Genomic DNA, 19,488 nt, shown 5'->3' on the forward strand with positions numbered 1-19,488 from the left:
CAGTAGTACACAGCAGGGCAGGTAAACCATCTGTGGTTGAATTAACTTGATTAACTTGACCTCATTTCTGTTCCTGACCAGTGAGAACCTCTCACTAAGGAGAGGGGGTTCTCATGCCCCCTTAATAGCAAAAAGGTTCCCTGCAATGGACAATACACCATCATCATGCTGGGTAGCAGTGGAGAGTATCAGTTTTTTCACAAAAAAGCAGCAATTGGAGATAAAAATTAATATTTGCTGAACTTTCTTTTTAACCTGTCAGATTATGCCTCTAATTAACCCCTCAGATTTATAGAGCAGAGTCGTCCTTCAATCAGAAGATCGGCAGTTCGATCCCCGACTCAGCTAGTCCATCTCGATGTGTCCTTGGGCAAGACACTTAACCCCAAATTGCTCCCGTAGCTGTGCCTACGGTGTGTGAATGTTGTATGAATGTTAGATAGTCCTGATGGGCAGGTGGTACCTTGCATGGTAGCCCTGCCATCAGTGTATGAATGGGTGAATGATGACATGTAGTGTTAAAGCGCTTTGAGTGGTCAGAAGACTACAGTACAGACGACAGGTTGGTAGTACAGGTAATTTACCATAGGTGGAAATCATTGACATAACAAAAGGACAAGAAGCAAATCTTCAAAAAAAAATTAGTTGGTGTATTTATTTTGGTAGTATTCTCAATCATTTCACCAAGCGTTTCCTTTATGTAGAACATATGGATTTCACTGGTGACGCCTCTGTGGTCACTGAAAACCTTACTTACAAGGAGTGTATTGACAAGGATACCTCAGCCTTATTGCTGCTGTGGGCGTGCGCCCATGCTCTGGGAAGTCCTCAACCCACAGCAGACATCTTGAAATGTCTTGAAATCTCAAAGTAGTAAGTAATACCAAATATGTTATTTAATAATTAGGTGTTGCAAAAAAGTGGCATTGCTGCTTGCAGCTCTCTTCAGAATCAGAACCACTCGAAAACAATTTGGTCCTGAGCAATACATCTGCTAATACATAGTTGCGTCACACACCCAAGTCACAGCAACTCAGAAACACTGGTGAAATGCACTCTGGTTCACGGGAAACCCCACCTAGGTCTGGCTACTCACGGTTATAAACACAGGTGAAATATACTGTGTTTATTTTCAAATAGAAATATAAGTGGCTTGCTTTGACAGAACCACCGCGGTTTTAGAGTAGTGAATGGATGCTAGAAATATCATACTGATTTAATTGTCTCAATGCATGCAAGTTGTGTTGTGTACACCTCTGCTTATTCATCAGTTGAGTTATGTGACGTCTGACAGATTAAGAAAAGAAGAAAACTGAGGGAGGAAATGAGAAATCTAACTTTGACTTCCTCGCTCTTTGTTAGTGTATGGTAATGATGTGGTGGGGGAGTTCGGTCAGATAGCATCCCCGCTATATCCCAGAACCTACCCCAATAATGCCCACTACCGCTGGACCATAACTGTGGAGGGAGACAGCTACATCCAGATCCGCTTTTTGGACATGGACATAGAGGACCTGTATGACTGCTACTACGACCATCTCAAAGTAAGTTTGAGTGTGCTGTGAAATCATATTTATATCCAAGAGTCAACCTATTACAACAGTCTGAACGTCAAGGTGCAAAGCAAAGGTTTTTCAGATGATGAGATACATAACATTAAAAAATCTGAGTAGAGAGAAATCTGAGAGCAGATGTTTCACGAGCACACAGAAGCAGCCTGTGAGGGGTGTGAGGAAAAAAGCTAATAACTAAATATTTTAGAGCAAGCATACAGTTTGAGCAGTATACAGGGTGTATAGGACAGGAGAGAGAACATAGCCCTGGTGAGAGCCAGGTGGTGATAATGACAGCCCAGGTAGGTGTAAATTGAGATGACACAACCTCATCTATTCTGTCCTCAATCCTGTTTTTCCCTCCAGATATTTGATGGCCCCAGCGTTCATTACTACCCCATTGGAACATTCTGTGGTTTGGCGCTGCCCCCTCCCCTAAGAAGTTCCGCAAGCTCAATCACCCTGCAGTTCACAACGGATTCAATGGTGGGAGGACGAGGTTTCCTCGTGGAATGGACGTCTGTCCAAGACTCTGGACCACCACCCACTATCACACCAGGTCAGGCAGTTTGAGCCCTTTTACAAAAACCACACAACATATAATACACACATACTATATGCAACTGCACATTCAAAACAAAGTAGAGGAAAATTAGAAGGAATTAATGTTAGCGCAGACTTAAGTTCTACATTAGCAATGTAGACCTAGTACTCAAGTGCTACTTAGCATGTGTACACACTATCCATGTTACAACTGGACTAGTTGTTTTTAGCCTGATATTGTGCCCTAGAGAATTCATGCTAATTTTACTGAATGTAATATACCTGTGTGGATAGACTGCAGCAATGACATATGTGCTTTGCATCACATCATTAATATAGCATCAGACAACTATTGTCTATGCAAAGATAGATAGACAGGAGAGAATGAAGTCTCTCTCCGTCTGTGTGTGCTGTTATCAGAGCTTCTCACATGGGTCCTGATGATGGGTTAAGCCAAATACCAAGGGCATAGAGAATGACAGACCAATAATTCAATAGGTTGGACAACTTGGCCTCCCGCTAATTTTAATGTTAAACGCCATACTTAGCTTTTTACGTTAATGTAAGTGTAATTTCCCCCTTGTTTCTTTCTCTTGTTTTGGTTATGTTTGAGTGGGACTGCAATATATGCTAAGGAATTTGTAAACATAATTTGATGATATGTATACATTGTTTTTTTGGACTGAATAAAAACATTCATGAACTGAAAATAATGATATCATAACCAATTCACGGTGAACCAAAGGATGTTTCTATAATTATGATTGCATGTTCATACTTTAACAACTGAATGAACCTGTGTATTTCTTTCTGTGTGTGTGTGTGTGTGTGTGTGTGTGTGTGTGTGTGTGTGTGTGTGTGTGTGTGTCAGGTGCTTGTGGTGGAGTGCTAATGACGGGAGAGACTCCTGGCTTCCTCTTTTCTCCTGGCTGGCCTGAAAGCTACGTTCCTTACCAGGAGTGTACCTGGTTGATACGTTCTCCAGACTCAACTGTAGAGTTTAACCTCTTGTCTTTGGATATAGAGGACTACCCCTCCTGCTATTTTGACAGCCTTGTCATCAGAGACGGTAAACCATTAGTGACACCCCACAGGATAAGACGGTGATGAAAAAATAACTAAGCCTTTTGCACTGTCGGTAGCAAAATCTTAAATCCTTAAGCCTTTGATGATAAAACCCATTTTCCATGAAAGACCACGAACCACACCTGAAGGGGTTGCTCGTATGTTTTTTGTGACAGCGCACACTGTTGAGTTCGGTCCGTTTGCTCCTCTGGACATCTTATGATCGATTCCCTTTTGTATGTGTGTTCTCAGGTGGGAGTAGTGTATCCCCCGTGCTGGCCACTGTGTGTGGTCGGGATCTTCCAGCTTCTCTCCACTCAACAGGAGACTCCATGTTCATCCACTTCTCCTCAGACGGCAGCGTCAATGGCCGAGGCTTTAATGCCTCCTACTCTAGAGGTCATAGGCTATACCAGAAGCAAATGAATGAACTATATATATTTTTGTGACACATATGCAGTCCATGCTATTGTTTTGGTTCAACCATTTTGACACACAGTCAGAAGAGATGGATTCATAGAGACAACAAATATGCCTTTCAGTGCAGTGCCATCCTCTTGTCATGATTTTGGGGTTGCCAGGCAACCAGCTGGGACTTTTCACGTTATAGAGGCATTTTTAAAATTTCGAGGGTAGAGGCACTTCAGCCAAAACTCTGGGTTTTAGTTACTCTTTTGTAATACTAATCATAATGTCCTGTTTTTTTAGGTTGTGGGGGCCTCTTGCATGTAGACAGGGGCGTGCTGAGTAGTCCCCGCTACCCCCAAAACTACCTGCCCGGTCTGGACTGTAGCTGGCATGTAATGGTGACGCCTGGCTTCAGGGTTTCTGTCACCTTCCAAACTCCCTTCCAGATTCAAGGCTATGGAACTGGATGCAGCTCAGGAGACTACCTTGAGGTAAACAACATAAAGATAGCAATATATAAAAGTGCAAAACCAGATCCATACAAGTGTCACTTTAGTTTGGGAATTTAGCATCAATTTAAGATTTTCAGTTAGTTACAAGTCCAGTTACTGGGACTATGAAGACATAATTCCCTACACAATCAGACTTTTCCTGTGTTCCTTAACAAAGACATTAACCTTGTGTCAGATGTCTGTGGGGATTTCCAAGCAAGAGCTATACTTATCAAGGCTAAATAAAGGCACTCAGATACAAATTCTGTTGTACTTGTGTGTTTTGGTGTGCATTCAGAATCCACCTCCCAACAGGAGTTGGATCAAACTATCGACTTGCTTGACGCGCAGGTCTTAGGAAGTGCACACATCAGCTCCTCTAAAAGCCTCTGCAACTTATGGTTGCCCATAACATCTGACGATCTGATCATTTATAATTGGAATTTAATAAACTCTGTTGAATGTTAAAAAGCAGCTTTCTGTGATTACTTTGTGCATGGTATTTTGATAATAGCTGGATATCGTGGCAATTCAAACCTTCACTGTTCTCAGGTGGTGCCCCGTTATTATTAATAATTGTTAATAATCCTATTGACATTAATAATTCTATTGATGTCAATAATTTAGTTTTCTTATTTGCTGATAACCAACAGTTGGTTAATTGTTTGTTATTACTCACTCACTGCTGTCTCCACAGCTCAGGAATGGTCCAGATGGTTCAGCTCCACTACTGGGGGGACGTCTCTGTGGTTCAAGTCTGCCATCTGTCTTCCAGACTACTGACAACCACCTCTTTATTCACTTTGCATCTGATGCCACCAATGAGGCCAGTGGCTTTAAGCTGACCTTTGAAGCCCACAGTCAGGGTAATAGCAACCACTCTTTTTTCTATTGTCTCTGTCTCAATAGAATTCATTCCAACATCAACATGGTTGGTGTTTGTACAGCAGTGTCAAATAATGCCAACAAGTAATCGATGACTTTATCAGTGACCAAGGAATTACAACAGTGTTATTATTGTAATTGTTTGATAGTTGATAGTTACAGTTCAGGGGGTTGAATTGAAAAGTGCAAGTATTGATTGCGTGATAGACAAGGGTGGAGTGACCATCAGGATACCAGGAGGTTTCCTGGTGGGCCTCTACATAAATTAGGCCATGATCACAAAATGATAGGGTTGTGCAAGCTAGATTTTATAAATGATCCAACCTAAAATCACAGGCCTGTGTTTGAACTATTTTCCAATTAAAGTAGCTCGCAGCACTAGCTCCAAAAGTCTCTAAATGTAGTGAGAAACTCTCCAAGTAGGTAACACCACTCCTCCAAATAATCATTGTGAACGTAAACAACCAACATGGCTATTGTTAGTACTCACAGCCAGAAGATAGAGGCTTGTGAAGGACTTAGGTGACACGCAATGAGTGCCCAGGCAGAGTGCACCCAGGTAGACAGGCGGGTAGACAGGCAGGTTCGTAGGGAGACAGGTAGGTAGAGAGGTAGGTACGTAGACAGGTTAATTCAGGCCAAATCTAATAATTGGAAGGGCTTACTTTACTACTACTACCTGCGACAGACACAGATTTTCTTTTTTTTTATCAGAGCATTTGATTTATTTATTGCTGTTGGGATGTAAAAATAATTATTATATTTGCTATCAAGGATCGGATGATATGGACATGCCTTTATTAATGCTGGTCAATTGCATATTGACATTCTCTCTCTCTTTCTGCAGCATGTGGAGGCTTCATTGGGCTAAATGATAATGATACTCCAGGGTACATCACTTCACCTAACTATCCTCAGAACTACCCCCAGAATAGTGACTGTATCTGGGTCATAACTGTGCCTAATGGAGAAGCTGTCCAAATTGACTTTGAGGAAGAATTCTACATTGAGCCCACAGACGGGTAAGAGCTGCTACTTTCTCTTCAGGCTGTTTTTTGGTGATCTTTACATTTATTTTACAGGTGTTTAGTGCAGTGTGTATTAGTGTACTGTATCTGGAGACTCAACTGCCTTTTCTATTTGCTGTGCTTTTCTCAAGTCTGATGAAATTATTCATTAATTTATTAATGGATGCAATGAAATTAATTTGTTCTCCTCAACCCCTTTCATAAAATTAGCATCATTTTGATATGAGTTCAAGGCCTTAAATAAAATATACTTACATACATGTGACAACTTGACAACTCTGTGGCTGGTGGGGTCTTGACGGTTTGGAGACCTACAATAAGTCAGATATTGTTCGAGAAAGGCTATCCTTCAACCTGAACTTTCAATAGGGGAATATTTTACCGAGAAATTTAAAAACAATGATCATTATTATACAATTTCTTTTCTTATTCCATCATTTTCTGACAATGGGGATCATAGCCTTCCATTCATGTTTTTCCCAGATGTGTGTATGACTACTTGGAGCTGCGTGACGGCTCAACTACCAACACCGGCTTAATTTCCCGCCTCTGTGGAAACACCCGACCATCTACCCAACATTCAACAGGTTCCTCCATGCTGCTCAGGTTTCGCACTGATACCAGCGTCACGCACAAAGGCTTCAAGGCAAAGTACTCCATAGGTAGGCAAATCTAGCGCTTGGTGTTCGGATATTAATATAGTTCTAATTATGTAGAAGTTGGCACAGATCTAACAAACTCAAATCATACTGTATCCTATATAGGTACAAAAACACACACAAAAACATATACACGCATTTCAGACTTTGTTGTGTTTGAAAATACATCACTTCAATTATCATCGCAGCACAAGTGTTTGTGATACTGTGGTGTCAAAAAGAGGAAACTTTTCAAATCCTACATGGGAGGTTTAACAGATTTTAAATTGTACTAATTTTCCTATTTTTAAAACATTGGAAACATTGAGATGCAGTGAAAATGACGTAGTCATTACAGAATTTTGAAAGAAAAATGTGCCTAACAAATTGTATATCTCCAATCCCTGACAGCAACATGTGGAGGTACCTACATAGGTCAGAGGGGTACGATCCACAGCCCTGGCTTCCCGGGGTCCAACTATCCTGACAGCTCCAGTTGTGAGTGGTACCTGGAGGGGCCCACAGGGCACTACCTCACCCTTAGCTATGGGAACTTCAGCCTGCAGACCACTACAGGATGCTCTGCTGACTATGTGGAGATCAGAGAGTACAATGCCTCAGGTGAGAAAATGTGTGGATCGGTTAGCTCCTCCTTTATGTTGTCAGTGCCACCATCAGAGTATGGCATCTATTAAAAAAACTATAATAACATTATTGTCAGTTGCTTCACAAAGATGCAGCTGTAAAAGTTGCAAATGTTTCACTCACATACCATCTGCATGGTAATTAGCTGTTTGTGGCAAATATGCATTATCTTAAAACCTCCAAATGAAGTGAGTCATTGAAGTTAACTTCCCATTCAGCCGGTAGCACCAATCATGGTGTGCATTTATTTTCCCAGTTTTCAGTTCCCAGTTTTAATATTATTTATGAGAATGACATGAAAAAGACGTAAATGGAGGGAAGAAAGGACTACAGAGGTAAAAGTAATATTACTTGACACTGACATAACAAGAAGTCATAGTCATTGACCCGATATCATTTACATCCCGTGTTGTACTGTGTGTGTAGGACGCCTATTGGGCCGACACTGCGGCAGTGACCCTCCGGCTTCCATGGACACATCTGACAGTTTTGCCTATGTCAGGTTTGTTAGTGACACCAGTGGAAATGCAGCTGGCTTCAGTCTGACGTTCGAAGCCAGCATTGATGGTACGATCATTTTCAAAAGATTATTAGAAAAGGACTATTTGTCACTATCTGTCACAAACTACATGATATTTACACATGCCACCCATGTCCAGCTGCTTCTGAAACTCATGTCAATCTCTCACTGAAGGTTTGTTCCAGCCGTATTTGTTAATAATGAAACTGTGTTGGGTGTACTAAGTTCTCCATGAACGTTCCCATAACTTGCTACTTGACTGGCCTCAGTCTGTCAAGCTGCTGACCAAAGTCTTTGAGTGTTTCTCAAAGTCAAGTTAGGATCCTTTAACGGCTGAATTTCAAGGATTCTACGTCATCGAATCCTGCCTTAGGACTGTTCCAATTTCTAGGAACTTTTGTATTCTTCTGAGGACTGAGGTTGCTTTTCAATATGCTAACGTTTCTCCTTGATTCCTTTCCTTACCTCCTCTCCTCGAGTCTAAGTATCGCTCACGAGAGATACGAGCGGAGGAGACGAGGAAGAGACGTGAAAAGAAGAGTGACACATTCCCCCAATTTTGAAACGGGAAGTTTGCCAGTTCACTTTCACCTCAGCAGTTTGCCAAACTCTGTTTTTGAACAAATTTGAGGTGATACATTGCCATTCCAGTTACTAGATCTTCACTCAGAAACTTTAAAATCAGATCTTGTAGTTCGTATATGTCTTTACTGAGTAACTGACTAGTTAAGTAAGACAACCCAGCAAAGATGGCAGCAACGGCAGAGAGACACAGCGGGGAAAGCAACGTATAGAGCCAGAATATTTTCACATCTAACTCCATGAATTAAGGCTTTATAGTTCCCAATTTGTTCTCTCTGAATGCTAGGAAAGGAGTCATGCCTTGCCACTGTATAACTCAACTTGGAAGGAGCCGTCCTCCCAAGGAAGGATTGTTGACTTTGAGAAACACTCAAAATGTACATCGCTCTCTAGACAAATGGAGTGAACTGCACAATATACTGTTGAACAATTTTTTAGGGGGTTCCTGGAGTTTTTCTCTCACAGTTACCACTTGCACAAGCTAAGAAACCATTTAACCTAGTATGAACATGCAACATGAACCATTTACACCTGCATGTTAATGCAGGTGGGCTTTCAGTGGTCGGAAAACTAGTCAATTTACCATTTAGAGCATTCACTGTCATTCTTTTTAAAAATGTTTTGGACATTTTATCAACATGAATTTACCTTCAGTATGTTACATTAAATGGCCCAATATTTGCTCAAGGAAATACATGTATTTATTTGTTCATGAATTGTTATTTTTCATGTTGAAAGTCTCTCTTTGTTTAACTTTTCCTCTCCAATGGCAGTCTGTGGAGGAGAGCTGAATGCCCCCTCAGGGACTATCTCCTCCCCCAATTACCCCAACTTGTACCCACACAGCCGGGTGTGTCGCTGGGAGCTGGTGGTGTCACCAGGCCGCCGGGTCACACTCACCATCAATGACCTACGGCTGGAAGATTCTGGTACTTCCTGTGCATTTGACTACGTTGATGTAAGTCCTTTGGTTGAATTGAACAGAAAGCCAGCTTTAATAACAAAAGCTGGTACAAAAGGGAAAACGGACATGAAACAAAGGAAGGAAGCAGACAGCGGCAAATAATAGAACACGTGAAAAAGAACCAAACTGAGGACAATCCAGCAGTGGTGTACAGTAACGAAGTAGAAATACTTCGTTACTGTACTTAAGTCGTTTTTTTGGATATCTGTACTTTACTTTACTATTTATACTTTTGTTGACTTTTACTTTTACTTCACTACATTTTGCAAAGAAAACTGATACTTTTACTCCGATACATTTCCCCTGAAACCTTCGTTACTCGCTACAAAATCAAATCTATCTTTAGAAACAAAATGAATCATGAGACCAACGTCGGGGACTGTGGTGGAACACGGACTGCAAGCAAGCAGGTTTGGTGAATCAGTGGTCCTAGCTTGCAAGTTAAATCAGTGGTTAATCACGTTAATGCGCAAAACAAGTGCTCTCAAAGCCGCGGTGTTTTGATTCCCAGTGATGCCCAGGATGCTATATGCTATAGCTAGCGAGCGACAACATGAGTAGAATTCCACACAGGACGGGTGGGATGAGGAGAGGTGGATGGGTCAAACAAACACTGGTGTTTCCTCCAGGAGGCCGCAGTTTGTGCCATGCGTGAGACGAGAAGCCAATGTTGATTTATTTGTGACGTGACTTCCGTACTTAAGCAACGCCACTTCCGTAGATATTTTAACGCAAACCACGATCTTTTCCTAAACCTAACTAAGTAGTTTCATCGCCTAAACCTTAGTTGTTTCCTGTGAAGATGGAAATTTATTTTGAAAAGACAGTATGCATGTAACAAGCGAAAACAGACTCATGTTGCTGGACTTTTGCAGGAAAAACGCACGAAAAATGAGGAGTAACTTTTCGTAAGATATCAATAAAACGGGGATGAATTTATATCATTGTATAAAGAGAGTGACATGAGAAGATCAATCTCATGTCTGTAAGTTAAATCAGCTATAATCACTCTTTTAAAGTGATTCGTGACTCGTCTAAAACATTTAAAAAAGGAATAACTTCAATAGAATCATTCTATACACTGTAGCTTCTTTACATTCTAATAGAATGTAAAGAAGCTACATTGTATTACAATGTAGCTTCTTTAAAACAATTCTATTTGAAGTTACATTGTATTAGAATTGTCTTTTGAAGATGAACAGGACATTTTTCAGTTTCAAGTCTATCTACCTGTCTACCTACCTACCTGATTCCAAGACTGGGCTTGGTTTTTATGTTGGATCACTTGAAAAATCTATTGTACTCTGCAGGTTTCTACAATGTTACCTACCAAGTTTTAAGGTTCTATACAACCCTCCTGCTATAAGCCCACACTCGAGACAAATATACCTTCATTCACAGCATTACTCCAAAGGAATGTTGTGGCCCTGCTACAGACCCAAAACTCCCATGGTTACTTGATAACTTCTATGTTTTCTAGATACTGAACGGGTTGGTGGTCGATGCCCCTCGCCTGCAGAGATTCTGTGGTACTGTACCAGCCGGCACACAGGTGCGCTCCTCCGGCAACACCATGACCATTGTGTTCCATACTGATGCTTCTGTGTCCAATGGGGGCTTCATGGCTTCTTACTCCTCTGAGGAGCCTGCAGGTTAGATACTCCTATTTTATCCTCCTAAGATTGTATATAATATATGGAGAAGTTTTCATGTTGTATTGTGGGACGTTTAGCAGTTTTCAGTTCCCACAAGAAGTGATGCTCTGCACAGCATAGATCCATGAGTTAAGACCCAATACAGGACTATAAAATAGACACGCTCTCCGTTTAAACGGTGGTGGGCCGTCTTCTCTGCTGGCCTAGACAGAATCACAAAGTTATAGCTATTTTATAATTTAATTATTTTTCATAAATACACTACATGTATTCTAAATATGTTTTCCCTATTCACTATATGTTAAAGCAACCCAGTGTAACTGGAAGGGCTGGTGCATCTGCTTTAGTCCTTGAAAGTAAATACTTTTTTCTTGATTTTGGTCTGTTCAACACACATGATGCCCTTCGCCCCCAAATTAAATTCAAATCAGTATCTGAGTTTATTCGTTTTTAGACCTCCCAAATAGTTAGTCAGTGGCCAAATTACAAGGAGTATATAATGAAGTCTTATACAACAGCCCTACCATATATCCTTCGTAAATATTATAATGTTCAGGTTTAGTTGAAACTTCACTGGAGAAGGTGTTAGTTCAACTTCATTATGGAGGATATTGTTTGTGCTGCTGCTGAATTGTATTGTGTAATACAGAGAGGTGTTTCTAATATTTACGCTACTCTCATTGTCATAAACAGGTTTATTTTGTGGTGTTTGTGTTTATATCTTGTGAGTGTGTCTATGCCTCTCAATGTGCATCTGCGGTTTTGTTAGAGTGTGGTGGAATCCTGAACAACCCAGTGGGCGGGAACTTCACTTCCCCTGGATACCTACTGTCCAACTACAGCAACAACCTCAACTGTGAGTGGCTTATCCGGAACCCACAGCACATAAACTCCTCTATTGTGGTGCTGATAGAAGACCTGCACCTGGAGAACCACCAGACCTGTGAGTCAGACTACCTCCAGCTCCGCTTAGGTGAGTCCCACACTGAGAGCGTTGGCTCTAGGATGCACTGAGGAAGGTTACTACGCATACGTTTCAGATCTGGGGTTTCAGAATCATCGACTAGAAAAAGCTATATTTATACTGTAGTGTCTGCAATGTTAGCCATAGTTTTCAGATAAGGTATTTAACAGTTGAGCTTATCACTCTCCACTCTCTTGGATCACTAAAGTCTGAACACCTAAGCTTGGGATACAAGTGACAGGCTGAGAGACATCAAGTTTGACTTTTTCCTGAATCCTACTTATTTTTAAGCTTGAATATCTTCAGGTGTTTTTCCCCCTCAAGTCTCCCTTCAAAAGCAGCCAGATGTTTTTTGTTTGCACTTAGTAGTGGGGTTTGGTGTCATCACATATATAAATGATGTAAGTGCATACCCTATTGTCTAATACAAATGATAATTGAGATTACTGTAATCATTTTCATTTAAATTGATGTGGATATTTATAAAACCAAAGCACAAAGAATTGGTGACCCTCTGCTCAACTGTTAAACAAAAACATTTTTGCTGCCCAAAACATGAAGCCTTACCGTTGTAAAGAAATATAAATTATATATATATAACATATTCTTATGGTACAACATAACATGAAAAACGACCCATTTTTGGTCGTACTTTTAGGGCTTTTAGGAAGAGTAAAGCACTAATTAAATTACCTTAACTGTGCTGATAATTAAGAGCTCCAGAGAAGGCCCAACGTATAGCTATCCTTTATTATTACAATCCTTAACCTACGTTTTGTTAATGATTAATGACATGAGCTCATCAAAAGTTTAGACAAAAACAGAATATGGTGGTTTTGAGTCCTTGTGTGGGATGCAGTGCGGAGCACATGATTTCTCTTCACAAACCAATATTCTTACCATGTTACACTTTTTTGGAAGAAGGAAATTGCAGTAATGATTCTGTCCAAACTGACGATTTTGGCAGTAAATTTGAAATGTTTTGATGTGCAAAAAATCGGCATGGCAAACTTCTCAGTGAGTGCAGACTATGTCACCCGCATAAGTCCCTTAGTACATCTGAATAATAACAATGTCCCTGTATTGTGGGCAGCACATTGGCTCACTGAATAGCTCAGTCTCCTCACAGCACAAAGGGGCTGGCTTTGAATCCGCTGTGGCCATTATGCTCTCCTTGTGTCTGTGTGGGTACGCTCTGGAATCACCAGCGTCTGTCAAAATCGTCCATCAGGTTGATTATAAATCTTATGGTTATCTCTGCACATATTACTGTTGAGGGGCTGCCATCACAAGTCTGCACAAGAAAGCAGGTCAAGGAAGAAAATGGATGGATTTCCTTCCGTTAAACTTTCTACTCCCTCCCTCAGGTGACTCCGATGGGGAGCTGCTGGCCAAGTTTTGTGGGCAGACCACACCTAACATTCCCATTGTGGTCTTTACCCCTGAGCTCTGGGTCCATTTCAAGTCTGACGCCTTCGAGGGAGACCTGGGCTTCAAGGCCAAGTACTTGTTCTCTGGTAAGACAGACATAGGGTATACTTAGTTATGGCATATAGTATTTGTCTAATCGAGCAGTCATAATGTTACCATCAAAGTCCTTATATGGATCATTCTCTCTTTGCAGAGTGTGGAGGCTTGCAGACAGGTGAAGGAGGGCTGATATCTAGTCCTAACTACCCCAACATATACCCCAGCCCCAGTCGCTGTGCTTGGCTGCTAGAGGCGCCAATGGGCCACACTATTACGGTAAGTCTGCACCATGACCTGGTGCATTGACTGAACTCAAAAAATGGAATGGATTAGCAGTGAGTCTGTGTTTGCTTTCATCATGATACTGTTACCTCTGTATTCATAGAGTCTTATTTAAATGCTCTTATGCTGAGGGACCAACCACCAGCACGCAACAACAGAAGAGCTCAAAAATATTAAACTAAATATGACAGTGATGGAACGAAACAAACTAAGACACAATTAAGATAGGTAGCACACATGTACCATGTCTAATTGAGGACAGCTATTTTGCATGTTGGAGGTTTACACTGCAAAGGTAGATTCCCACTGTGAGTCTAATTTTGGTTGATGGAAGCTTCCACTGTGCTTCCTGCCACTTTCGACTTCCCAGTACTACCTTTAGCTAGTCGACATTAATCAACTCCAGTGAAATTCAAAAGGATCAGTGTGTTGCTGTTTTTTGTAGTTGGTGAGGTTGAGATCACTGTTTGCATGTTCAGATATGGCTGAAGTTGTTAAACCTGCTGATAAGTAGCCACCTACATTTTGTTTCCACTCCACTGTCTTACCCCAGCTAACCTTCAGCTATTTCAACCTGGAGCCCCACTCTCAATGTGGCTGGGACTCTGTCACCATCTTCAATGGAGGATCCCCTGGATCCCCTGTTATTGGCCAGTACTGTGGTACCACCTCCCCAGGAACCATACAGTCAGGATCAAACAAGCTGGCTGTAGTCTTCCTGGCTGACCATAGTGTATCCAGAGGAGGCTTTGTGGCCTCCTGGTCTGCTGATTCCTCAGGTGGGTTACACTCACTAAATGAACATGCTGCACATGCTCTGTATTGAATGGATTAGCTGTGATAGAAATACATACAATGAGGAGTTCACCTTTGCATCAAAACTTTGCTGTCTAATGCTTTTCTCATCTCAGGGACAATGTAATCATACCGTATTTCATAAAATTTTAGGAACTGCATCATGTTGGGGACTTTGTTACTGAATAAAACAGAATACTTTGTGAGACTGTCTCCTGTGATGAGGCCAAATACTGAACATAAAGGGGCAGCTCACCTTTATGTATTAGAGAGAGGTGCCAGTTCACCTTCTGTGCTCTGCTGCCGAGGTGTTTGAATAAGGCATTGTGTTTGTGTGTGTATGTGTTAAACTGCACCTAGTACTCCTCGAGCGACATTACAATCACATACAGCAGAGCATGCAGATGTGGCGGCCGGTAGCCCTCCCATAGACTTCCCTACATCTGTGACAAAAATACACTCATCAACATCAACAAAGGAATAATGAAGATTGGATTAAGTGCAGCGGATCCATAATCACCGCCCACAAAATCTTGCAACCAGACCGGTTGAACCAAATACAATCGGAAGCAGACTTGTGCCCACAACTTTACAGAAACCTGGCTTTATCATAACATTCTGGATCAAGCTATTGCACTTGATGGGCTGGCTGTATACCACACTGACAGAACGCAAGACTCCAGTATCAATTTCCAGCAATAATCCTTCATGCTCAAACATAGCCAATGTTGATGGACAATGTTTCCCTGATGTTGAATTTGTTTATGCTAAGATGTCGGCCATTTTATCTGCCCAGAGAATTCAGAAAAAACAAAAAACAAACTGATGGTATTTTTATTATAGCTGGCGAAGCCCTCCCCCACCCCAAACTTTGACAATAAGAACATAATTTTCTGCTTCTGCTGCCTACTTACACCCAGCTGAATAAACGGGCGAAACCAACAGAAAATACAGTGTGGACAGATGAAGATACAGCAGCTCAAAAGGACTGTTGAATGTACAAACTGGCACATGTCCAGGGATGTTGCCACCAAAGAAAACACCATCAATCTGGAGGAATATACATCAACAGTGACATCATATATCAGCAAATATGTTGATGACGTGGTGATCCCAAAGACAATAAAATCATTCCCCAACCAGAAAGCCTGGATGAATGGAGAGTTGATAGCACTATCCAAAGTCAAAATATCTACTTTCGGTCGGTGACGAGGAAGCATACAGCATCACCAGAGCAAGACTGAAAGCTGGAATCAAGGATTCAAAGAGGAGTCAAGAGAGACTGGTGAGAGACCTCAACACCAACAGCAAGATATGAGGCAGGAGATCCACAATGTCACAGGCTATAAAACCCATGTGTGAGGCCACGTTGGAAGATGAGTTGAACACCTTTTATGCTCACTTTGATCTCCTCAACAAAGAGTCAGCTGTCAAGTCTGCTCCGCCTCCACAGGACCGCCCACTGTCAGTATCCATCACCCTGATGAGGGTGAATATGAGTAAAGCTGCTGGGCCTGATAACATCCTGGTAGTGTACTAAGAACATGTACCAACCAGCTAATTGATGTCATCACTGATATTTTCAACATATCACTGTCACAGGAGAGAGTTCCCACCAGCTTCAAGACAGCCACCATCGTCCCTGTACCTAAAAAGTCTGCAGTGTCCAGTCTAAATGGCTACCACCCTGTGACTACCCCCGTTCTGATGAAGTGCTTTGAGAAACCAGCAGATCAAAAACAACATCCCAGCCAGCCTGGACCCTCATCAGTTTGCATACAGAGCCAACAGATCCACAGGATGGAGTCTCCACTGCTCTCCACTCAGCCCTCACTCATCTGGAAAATAACACCTACATCAGACTGTAGTTTGTTGATTTCAGCTCAGCCTTCAACACAATCTCTCCCATGAAACAACCTGACGTGGTCCTCACACATCTCTATCCTGGTGAAGAAAGCACAGAAACGGCTGTATTTATTAAGGAATCTTAAGAAGGTTATGTTCTTGTTAACATTTGCAGAGGAGCAATACAAAGCATCTTTACAAAACATTACAAACTGGCATGGGATGTTCATGGCACAGGACAGGAGGGCTCTACAGCAAATGATAAAAACATCATTGGCACCCATCTACTGAGCATCAGTGACACTGGTGACAAGACATGCCTGCAAAGAGCACAAAGGATATTAAGTGTGTGTGAGTGTGTGAGAGAGAGATCCTACATTAACAATATACTATTTTACCGCAGATTTCTTCTTGCCGTATAACAGCTAGATATCAAGACAAAGTAATTTAATCCCATGTTGACGATTACATTGCGTTGTTTTGTTAAAATCCATTCAGTTCCCCATTAGACTTAGGCCTACACAAACTCTGTGCTGAAAACAGTCCACACTCTTCTTCTGGCAAAGGAATTTTCAATCCCTAAGAATAAGACCAGCAACCACGTGAAAGGAAACTCATTCACTCCACTTGTATCAGTGTTCTCAATATTTTGTTCATAATGATGTGTATAATAACTGTACACTCACATTTGTTTGGCCAGGCTGTGGAGGGGTGATTCATGCTGAGATGGGAACAATCAAGTCTCCAAACTATCCCCAGAATTTCCCAGCCAATGTGGAGTGTTCCTGGCGGATCATTGCTCATGAGGGGAACCACCTGGAGATGAGATTCAACACTGATTTCCAGATTCCAGACAGCACTGGGACCTGCCAGAGCAGCTACATCAAGGTACCAGCACTGAACTACAACAGAAACGTGTGTAAAGGATGGGTTAGTTCAAGGGCTACGAGAGAGAAGAATTACAGACTGCTGCAGTTTCCTAACAATGGGCACATTATCTGCTCAATAGAGAAAATAAAATAGCTGTTACTCAGGCTGCACTTAAGCAAACATTAGCTTAAAGGTTCTTTTCGCGAAATATTCAGTGCATTAATATAGCAGCATTAATATAACAGCTATTATCTATGTGAAGGTATAAAGTAATGTCTACCTGAGCAGAGAATGAAGTCTCTCTCCCTTCTGTTGTCGTGGAAGTGTAGCACCCATCCTTCAGTTCCCCCTAAGGTTAAAACTGCTCTGTCAGCACTGTTGCCTTTTCTGCACAGTCAGCGCTGTTAGCACCATTGGGTGCTATCCACCAGCTCAACCTATTATAGATATGCTCTGAATTGTAGAAAATGTAAGATATAATGTGCTAGCTTGCCCAGTTGGACCTTTTTTAAATGATTTGAATGTGTTCTGAGTTCTCAGTAAAGCAGTAATTACTTTGGTGAATACAGCACAAGGTTATCATAAGCGATAGAGCTGATGGACAGAACTTGTAAAATATAACCCAAGTTATAATAAACCAAAGCTTAAGGATGTTTAACATCAAATCAGAAATATTGCCTGTTAGATGTTACTATGGACACAGATCATGTGTGCACTGCATTGAAAATGTGTACGTGCCTTTCAAACTAGAATAATTCCTATTTAGTTGCAGATGCAAAATAATTAGCTCAACTAGAGAAAGACACAATGACACTAGAAACTACGTTTTTATCTGCAAAATCACAACATTAAATTACAAGAATACCAGGAACACCAGAAATCTAGCCTTGCAAAACTTTTCTTTTTTTTAATCCAACCAACCAGAGGGTAGGAAATAGCTGGCCACGTGGGCTTTCACGTGCACACACGCCACCCTACACTTTCCTTTTTTCACACTTCATGTAGCCTATGAAAATGAGAGTAGATGAAGAAAAACAATTGTACGGGGTCTCAGGGGAGTCTGAGATTTTGAACCTTGATTGACACTTCAGAACCCCTGAAAGCCTCAATAGCTAAATTTTGGGGGTCTCAAAATCATAAGCCATTATGATGATGCAAGTATTTGTCACTTGCAATTGTCACTAAAATGTCTATTAAAAGCTCATAATTAAAAGCTCATAATGCCCATCAATTGTCATTATTCAAACTGCAAAACATTTATTTACAAATATGAATAGTTAGTGCTAGATACTATTTTCCGCCGTTCATAAAACAGCCAGCCAGAGCCGCAACAGTTTAAAGCGAGCCAGTCTACACATCTTTGTGGATCTAATTTCGACAAATTTGATCCAGCACTGTATAGAATGACACACTACGAACAAACTTTGATGCTAGCAGTATTACCGTGTGAAAAGTCAACTATAGCTTGGACTTCAATGTAATTATTATGTGGTTGCTTTAATTGAAAAGTAAACGTAATTAAATACTATGCATTTGGCTAAAATAACTTTTGATTGGGCTACATTATCCAACATTGTTGGCATTTGAAAGAAAACTTTGGGTCTGGCTCCCATTACCCTAGCTTGATGGAAACACACTGCAAGAGATGAGTCAGACTCACTGGGGTTCGGGTAAGACCAGCATGAATAAGTAACCTGAACAGGCAACTCGTTCATTCAACATTTTTGGCGACCGTCGTCCTGCATCATCACTACACAAACCCACATAAGTAAATCAAAATCTGGTAACTGACAGCAAGTCATGCTGCACTTTAATGTGTCTAATAATTTGTATTTATGTTGTCTGATGTCAGAAAGAGCTCCTGAAGAAACTGATTATGAGGATTATTAGTATTGTTAGATTGGATGTTGTGAATAATGACAGATTCACGACTGCTGCAGTTAGTAGTCATCGACAATGATCAAATCTCATCAGAAACATCTTAAATACAACCAGAAAAGGGCGACCTAGTGGGCAGGACTCACCAGGGGTAGCAAAGTCCTCGATTGGCTCTGAGAGGCTGTTTACAAATAAGCCTCAATCTGATTGGACTAAACCGCCAGCAGGCTTGTCTGAGCTGGAGATACTGTTGGACTGCAGTAACAAAGTGACTGCTTTCTGGCAGAGATAGTGGGAGTCCTTTGTGCTAAATACCTTAAATTCAGTTTAAATATAATGGCAAGATGTAGAATAAGATTTTCGAACAAATCCATGTTCAACAACAACTAAAGGTATGTCCACCTTCA

At 41.2% G+C, this 19,488-nt stretch overlaps 1 protein-coding gene across 1 annotated transcript in view; it reads left to right on the forward strand.

The window, feature by feature from the left end:
* Window positions 1-19,488, forward strand: part of cubn (cubilin (intrinsic factor-cobalamin receptor)) — a 78,697-nt gene that overhangs the window by 45,084 nt on the left and 14,125 nt on the right. The window contains exons 38-54 of the mRNA XM_076087349.1: window positions 1,363-1,544; window positions 1,920-2,112; window positions 2,968-3,165; window positions 3,414-3,560; window positions 3,870-4,060; window positions 4,758-4,926; window positions 5,793-5,967; window positions 6,457-6,635; window positions 7,023-7,232; window positions 7,683-7,823; window positions 9,132-9,316; window positions 10,803-10,974; window positions 11,747-11,950; window positions 13,309-13,458; window positions 13,566-13,687; window positions 14,247-14,472; window positions 17,034-17,221. Coding sequence (XP_075943464.1) covers window positions 1,363-1,544; window positions 1,920-2,112; window positions 2,968-3,165; window positions 3,414-3,560; window positions 3,870-4,060; window positions 4,758-4,926; window positions 5,793-5,967; window positions 6,457-6,635; window positions 7,023-7,232; window positions 7,683-7,823; window positions 9,132-9,316; window positions 10,803-10,974; window positions 11,747-11,950; window positions 13,309-13,458; window positions 13,566-13,687; window positions 14,247-14,472; window positions 17,034-17,221 — 3,032 coding nt within the window. The remainder of the gene's footprint in view (window positions 1-1,362; window positions 1,545-1,919; window positions 2,113-2,967; window positions 3,166-3,413; window positions 3,561-3,869; window positions 4,061-4,757; window positions 4,927-5,792; window positions 5,968-6,456; window positions 6,636-7,022; window positions 7,233-7,682; window positions 7,824-9,131; window positions 9,317-10,802; window positions 10,975-11,746; window positions 11,951-13,308; window positions 13,459-13,565; window positions 13,688-14,246; window positions 14,473-17,033; window positions 17,222-19,488) is intronic.

The sequence above is a fragment of the Anarhichas minor genome, unplaced genomic scaffold, assembly GCF_050575085.1.
Source record: "Anarhichas minor isolate MPS153535 unplaced genomic scaffold, ASM5057508v1 ptg000001l, whole genome shotgun sequence".
Classification (NCBI taxonomy): Eukaryota; Metazoa; Chordata; class Actinopteri; order Perciformes; family Anarhichadidae; genus Anarhichas; species Anarhichas minor.